The sequence below is a fragment of the Nelumbo nucifera genome, chromosome 5 (genome assembly GCF_055504915.1).
Source record: "Nelumbo nucifera cultivar China Antique chromosome 5, China Antique-T2T, whole genome shotgun sequence".
Lineage (NCBI taxonomy): Eukaryota > Viridiplantae > Streptophyta > Magnoliopsida > Proteales > Nelumbonaceae > Nelumbo > Nelumbo nucifera.
The window spans coordinates 58,752,688-58,760,746 of record NC_142653.1 but is presented as its reverse complement, the minus strand read 5'-3'; the positions used below and the strand labels follow the sequence as shown (position 1 = coordinate 58,760,746).

The 8,059-nt window shown below is 35.6% G+C and overlaps 1 protein-coding gene across 1 annotated transcript; it reads left to right on the top strand.

Annotated features, from left to right (window-relative positions):
* The first annotated feature begins 4,549 nt into the window (after positions 1-4,549).
* On the top strand, positions 4,550-6,487 carry LOC104596851 (pentatricopeptide repeat-containing protein At2g15690, mitochondrial-like). The gene has a single exon (XM_010258178.3). The coding sequence runs from the start codon at positions 4,699-4,701 to the stop codon at positions 6,280-6,282; it is 1,584 nt and encodes a 527-aa protein (XP_010256480.1). The 5' UTR covers positions 4,550-4,698; the 3' UTR covers positions 6,283-6,487.
* Positions 6,488-8,059: the final 1,572 nt, after the last annotated feature.

The following is an 8,059-nucleotide window of genomic DNA, read 5'->3' as shown; positions in this document are numbered from 1 at the left end:
CCCCATTGTGACAAAACCTTGTGCCTCTGAGTGCTACAGTTCACTTCTGTTTTGAACAAGTCTACCACTTCAACAAGTGCCACCCAAGTTTCTCCAAACAACCTGAAAACTAGCTGCCACATTCAAGAGGAATAGGAAGGACACACACATGGGGAGACAAAATCCAGAAATTCCATCTTTTCACAAGAGATGATTCCCTTAGGCTATGTTTGATTTGAACGAAAAGGTGGGGAAAGGAAGAGAAAGACAGCGAAACCTATACAAGGCTTGTAAAGGTTTCCCTACCTTTCCCTTCCTTCTTTCCCTACTTTTTCCATCAAACCAAACATAGCATTATGCTATCACATGGAGAAATTTTGCTTTCAACCCCATCTTTCAAATGTTGTTCAAACTAAGGGATATCATTATTAGTAGAAGGGTCACCATGCTTCACTTATTTTATGGTTGAACTTGTCCTTTTTTGTGCATTCGTAGGAGCACCCCACCTCCTTTTTAATATACTAACCACCCTTTATTTTACGATTGAACTTTAATGTTTTTGTTACCAAAGAGCCAAAGGAATGGAGGTATTTGCACTTTTTTTCTCAAAACTATAGGGGAGGCCTTTGTTAGGGTCAAAACAACAGAGGTGGTTTATAGAATTATTATAAGAGGATTTTTTGTAATTTTACATAAATAATAATAAACCAACAAAAAAATGATTAAAAATCTTCTCCAAAAAATTAATAAAAATTAGCATTATGATACAAAAAATACAAATTTATCTAGAGAATAAGAAATTGTTCACTCTCACTAAAACGCACCTTAGACTGTGATCAGATAAAAATTAGACATAACCCTAAAAAATAATACTTGAATTGAATTTAGATGGACACTGTTTACTTGGAAATGTCATATAGCTCCTCCATCTTCAATTTTGGTGATAAATAAAGACCATGTGTCGCACGGATCCTGACTAGTTTGTTTATGTTGGGATAATTGAAATAGGATGAAGTAACGGGGCAAACCCACACATGTGAGCCGGTTTGTTATGTGAAGGCTAGCGTGCTACAATATGAATGAGAGTGAAGCCTGGCATACCTCACTCACTAAACCTCACTATTGTTAATCATTTCTTGAGGGATAGTCTCCTCAAAAACCACATCCCCAGCCTATCTATCTTTCTAGAATCTTACCGATCTAGCTGTGGAGTTGGGTAGTTCTTATGCAACAAGGTCAACCTCTAACTTTCTTTAGCAGATCTTTCACCAAGCATGCTTAGTTGAAGTCAACTTAGAAAAGAAAAGCTAATGGCCATAGTGTTAGCCATTGAGAAATGGCAAACCTACATGTTGAGGACCACATTCTATCCATACAAACCATTGTAGCACTAAGCACTTGCTGGGTCAAAGAAAATTCATCCCAAAACAACAAAATGGGTTGTTAATTCGGCTATGACATCAAGATAGAGTACAAGCCAAGTCCTTCAAACACTACAGCTTAGGGGTGCAAGTCAAGCTGGCTTAGGTTGGGTTGAGGTCAACCCTACCCAACCCAAGTTATTGAACCCCCAACCCTAACCCTAAACCAATCCAAAGTTTTTGGGTTGGATTAGGTTTGGTATTAGGTCGGGCTTGAGTTGGCCCGAGTTCTCCACATCCTTTAGTCAAATGTACTTCCTATACACAAAGAGTTCATATTAATTCAATATTAACATTCTTATGTGTAAAAGAATATTGTTATCATGTTTTAGAAAAACATTTGCCTTTAAACTTGAGATTTTCAACGTACAATATACATGGATACATGTATAGATATATAAATATGTATATACATATACATAAATACATAAATACTTGTACTGAAAAAATATATCTAAAAAGTCTAAATGTTGTTATTTGGGTTTGAAATCTGAAAAGAAGTATAGATGATTTTATGCTTTTTAAAGGCTCTAAAAAAGGTAAAATCATTTAAGTTTGACCAATTATCCAACATCTGAAACTATGAAGTTTACTATTTTACCCTTAGAAATAGACAGTTTCATAATATTATAAATCATAAAAAGAATATTAAATAAAATATTATTCTATTAATAAATAAACATTATGATTTGTTGATATAAATAATTGCTTATTAATTAATTAATAATAAGTATTTTAATTATTATTAATAAATATATTATGAAATATTCTTATTACTATATAAATATAATACTAAATATTATTATTTATTTAAATAAATAAATAATATTTAATAATAATACTATTTTTATCATTAAAATAATAACAATATTAATTAACTAATTAATAATAAATATTTCACACTAATATTTATTATTGTTATGAAATAATATTTTATATTATTTTTTAAATAATTTTTATTATTTATAAAATAAATATTATTGTTTTTTACTAAATAACATTACTTAATATTATTATTGTTAAATAAATGTTATTATTTATGCAAATCAAAAAGAATGTTATTGATTATCTAAATAATAGTAAATATGGAATAATTATTAGTAAATATTATTATAAATGTTATGATTTATGCAAATAAAAAATAACATTATTTGTTATTTAAATAATAATAAATATTAAATAATCATATATTTTTATATCATTAAATAATATTTAATAACAATAATACTATTATCATTTAGCTAGTTAATAATAAATATTTCATACAAATATTTATTATTATTAGGAAATTATATTTTTTTAATATTATTTGGAAAGTAGCAACCACCCACTACCCCCTTGGTAGATCATTTAGTGAGACACCTCTAAATTCTTTACAAACCACAGCCCAATGAGCAACCCTAATCCTCATAAATTCAAATACCTCGTCCACATCCTTACATCTTTCTTAAAAACTCCTCCATTTTTTTTACACCATAGCCCCCACAACACTTCCTCACTGTGACAAAACTTTGTCTCAAGTGCTATAGTCCACTTCTGTTTTGAACAAGTCCGCCACTTCAACCAATGCCACCCAAGTTTTTTCCAAACAACCTAAAATCTAGCTGCCACATTCTAGAGGCATAATAAGGACACAAACATGAGGAGACAAAAGACAGAAATTCCATCTTTGCATCTTTTCGCACGAGATGATTCCCTCATGCTATCACATGGAGTAATTTTTCTTTCAACCCCATCTTTCAAATGTTGTTTAGACTTTAGACTAAGGGAGATCATTATTCTTGTTAGAAGGGTTATCATGCTTCATTTATTTTATGGATGAACTTGTCCTTTTCTGTGAATTCATAGGACCATTCCACCTCATTTTTAATATAGTAACCACCCTTTATTTTATAGTTAACTTTAATGTCTTTGTTATCAAAGAGACAAGGGAAGGGAGGTATTTGCATTTTTTTGTCAAAACTATAGCTTTTATTAGGGTCAAAACATTAAAGATAATTTATAGGATTGTTATAAGAGGATGTTTTTCTTCATGATTTTACCTAAAAATAGTACATAAATAATAATAAACCAATAAAAATTAATTAAAAAATCTTGTCCAAAAGATTAATAAAAATTAGCAATAAGATACAAAATATAGTATAAATCTAGAGAATAAAAAATTTTCCACTCACACAAAAGTGCAACTTAGATTGTGATCAGATAAAAATTAGACATAACCCCAAAATATAATACTTGAATTGAATTTAGATGAACACCATTTACTTGGAAATGTCATAAAGCTCCTTCGTCTTCGATTTTGGTGATAAATGATGACCTTGTGTCGCATGAGTTCACATCTCCGCCCCACAAGGGGCTGCTCCACAACGTCCCACAACACATCCCCGTCGTGTATTAGGAACATCTCCCGATGATGATGCACACTCGTGTCTGCACGGATACTGAATAGGATGGTGTTTGGTATCGATATAGGTTTTGAAAGAAACAGTGCCAACTCAGCATTGGAGATGCGTTTAACAAAAAAGCGCCTAATATATTGTTTGGTTGAGCCATTTATCTCTCTCAAAAACCGTGTGAACCATTTATTAGAAAAACACAACTTTTGATGTTTTTCATTTTCAAGTCCGATTTTTCACTATGTGACTTATATGGCGCCTAATGGCGTCTAGTGGTGCCTAATGGCACTGAGGTGTAAAAAAATCATACAAAACGTTTAAAACAGATTTTATCTCGTTTTTTAAAACAAAACTTTTATTTATAAATACCATCGATACCAAACAACCTCTAGGTTTTTTATGTTAGGATAATTGAAATAGGATGAATAAATGGGGCAGAGACACATGGGAGCTGGTTCGCTATGCGAAGGCTGACGTGCTGCAATGTGATTGAGAGTGAAGCCTGACATACCCTAATCCCCAAATAGTCTCAACCCAAAACCAATCCCCAAATAGAAAATTTCATTTTCTGCCAACAAAACACCTTCCAACCAATCCCGAAATAGAGAATTGGGATCTTCTGCCAACGAAACATCTTTCAACCCTGTACCAAGTTCATCACACGCCGCACATCTTAACTTGAGACTGGGATCCACCATAAAAGTTGGACCCGCCATGTATGAGATGTGAGGTGTGGGATTATGTACGTAGAGGGTTGAAACGTGTTTTGTTGATAGGTGATCCTACAACGAAAGATAAACCCTCCCCCTTCGATCTTCCTTCGCAGTAAAACAGTATCAGGGTTATTGTTCTAGAGAATCTTTCTTCTGCAACTTAGGGTTGTTCTTTGCGTCGCGGAAAGGATGGCAACTTTCATGATGATTCAGCGAACTGGAAATTCCATTTTCGCAACATTTTTAAAGGCACGGGCTCCATACTCGTATAAGCTCTTCTCCAACCACAGTCTGAAACTAAAAGGCTTGTTCTCCGCCTCTCGTAATCTTCCATTGAGATCCTTCGGCACCTCCGCCGTCCCAAATAACTTCCAGAAGCCCCAGCCATCTGATCCTAGGGTTTTCCGACACGACGGTGGTGTAGCTCAACGTGGAAACCCCAATCAGCGGAATCCTCAGGATCAGAGTTATGCCCAACGCGGTAACCCTAACCAGTGGAGCTCTCAGAATCAGAGTTTTGCTCAGCGTGCTAACCCTAATCAACGGAACTCTCAAGATCAGAATTTTGCTCAACGCGGAACCCCTAACCTTTGGAACCCCCAAGATCAAAACCAGAAACAAATCGTTGAAAATGGCGCTCCTAGTGCACCTCCTGCCAATGTTGATTTGATGAGCCTATGCAGAGAGGGAAAAATCAAAGAAGCTGTTGATTTCATGACCCAAGGCGTTCGTGCTGATCTTCCCACCTTCCGTGCACTGTTGAACTCATGTGCTAACTCAAAGTTACTTGAAGAAGGGAAAAAGGTACATGATTATGTGTTGCGGTCACCCTGTAGGACTGACCTTCAATTGATGAATAAAGTGATTGAGATGTACATAAGTTGTGGTAGTATGACTGATGCCTGTAGGGTGTTTGATCGAATATCTGAAAGGAATATGGATACTTGGCATTTGATGATTAATGGGTATGCCATAAATGGGCAGGGGGATGATGGATTGCAGCTATTTGAACAGATGAGGAAGCTAGGGTTGAGACCAGATGCGCAGACTTTCCTTGCTGTTTTATCTGCTTGTGCTAGTGCAGAAACTGTAGAAGAAGGTTTTATACACTTTGAGTCGATGAAAAATGAGTATGGGATTTCTCCAGGGATTGAGCATTATTTGGGGGTTGTTGATGTTCTTGGGGCATCTGGGCATGTTACTGAAGCTAAGGAGTTCATTGAGAACATGCCAGTGGAACCTACAGCAGCAGTTTGGGAGACCTTGATGAATTTTGCTAAACTTCATGGAGATATTGATCTTGAGGACCATGCAGAGGAATTGTTGGTTGTTCTTGACTCCTCTAAAGCTGTTGCTAACAAGATCCCAACCCAACCACCCAAGAAGCGTTCAGCAGTTAACATGCTTGAGGGGAAGAATAGAGTGAGCGAGTATAGAAGTGCAACTCCCTACAAGGGAGAGGAAGTAAAAGGCTTGAATATGAAGGAAGCTGGTTACGTGCCGGACACAAGATATGTGCTCCATGACATTGATCAGGAGGCCAAAGAGCAGGCGTTGCTTTATCATAGTGAGCGGTTGGCCATCGCTTATGGTCTAATTAGCACTCCCGCGAGAACACCTCTTAGGATCATCAAGAACCTCCGTGTCTGTGGTGATTGTCATAATGCAATCAAGATAATGTCTAAGATCGTTGGCAGGGAGCTAATTGTTAGGGACAACAAGAGGTTTCATCATTTCAAGGATGGCAAATGTTCTTGTGGGGATTATTGGTGATGCCTGTCATTGTATTAAAGTTTATGTTTTGTTCTATATGACCACATGAGCATTGGTTAGTGTATAAAGGTGGATCAGAATGTCCAGTTCTTTTTGTGGAAATTCATGGTGTTAATTATTTGTAGAAGAGGAACTCTGGGAAGTGGGAACATGGGAATGCTAGAAGGTACTTCAGATGTGCTTATAAAGGTTTTTTTTTTTTTTCTTTTTTTTATTAGCAACTATGAAAACGATCTATTATTAAAAATAGGATATTACATCTTATGGTACAAAATTGAGAGCATAACCATGCTATCCCTCTGCAACATGGAAATTGCAGACATTACAATTTTGCCCAAATTAAAGAAATTCACCCCTTGTTTAGCCAAGAAATTTTGGGATGGTAGCATGGGCTACCTTCTTCAGGGGTTTTGGCATTTTACATGTACAAAGTTTAGCAGTTACCAATAAAAAATTGTAATTTTCCCGTGTTAGTAATAGACTTCATGAAAGGGCCACACCCATTTACTTTTGGCTCTTCTAAATTTCTAATCTCCCCTGTTCTATCATCTGTACCAGATCTGCTATCACTTATTGTAGGATGAACAACCAGGGCAAAAGCTACATGGAAAACAGAACTGTAGAATCACTAGTGGAGTTTGACTCTAGGGTTAAATCCCTAGCCCAAGGAGGACATTTGGTATTTTAACTTTAGTACAAAAATTGTACTTCTTAGGATGACTCAGTAAGCAAACTCACCACCTTTCCTCTATAATATCATCAAAGGTGTCCTTTCAAGGCATGCAGAACATAATTATGTAAGCAGTTTATAATCTGAAAACATGTCAATGCTGTTGACTTAGCACTGCTGAATTCAGCGGTGTGCAATATTTATTAAATCATAATAGTAGAATTTTGTTAGGTTTATTTCCTTGAGGTTAACGTTGGACATTTGGACTGCATAAAATATGACGTTTTGTTGGGTGGCTCACAGGAAATTTGACACTTGCAAAATATAGAAAGATCAATAATTGGTGTATGTTCCCCAATTCTTGTAGTGTGTGCATGGTTAACAGAAAGACAATGTAACACTTCTCAGCCAATGCAGCTTTTGTTATTTGCATCTTAAACTATTTCAGTCTTAGAGTAATAATTGCACATTCCCACTAGTGATTGAACCCAATGGAAATATGGCTTCAACGTGGCAAAGGTTTTCTGAGGTGAAAACCTCTTTGATCTGCGCAGTTCATACTGGTAAGAAAGATCATTAGATGTTTCTAGGTCTTTAGCATGGCCTTTAGTAGGTTGAAACTTGTCCACAAGGTTCGATGTCTTTGTTTTCTTAGTTACTCTAGAAACAGATTCTTGTTAGGCTTAAGCTGCAGATTTTTCCTTTTTTTTTTAATGAAATTTGGTGAGGTGCATCTTTTGTTTTTGGATTACTAAATAGTCCTTTGCCCAATGTTGGTTTCAGCTATGACTGCAACTTGGGCCGGGTTGGCCCGAACTCAACCCTAACTCAACCCTAACCCAACCCAAAAATGTTGGGTTGGATTGGGTTGGGTCAGGTTGATGTTTGGGTTAGGGTTAGGGTTGAAATTCATGAATTCGCTTTATTTCGGGTTGGGTTAGGGTTCACCCTTTAGGCAACTCGACCCAACCCAAACCCAATTCTATAGTATATATCATATATAAATATATGTTATATGTTATATGTAATATATAATATACATTGATTTTTTTAGATGCATGATATTTTTATAGCCCCCACCACATAGTATCATGTATTTCTTTTAAG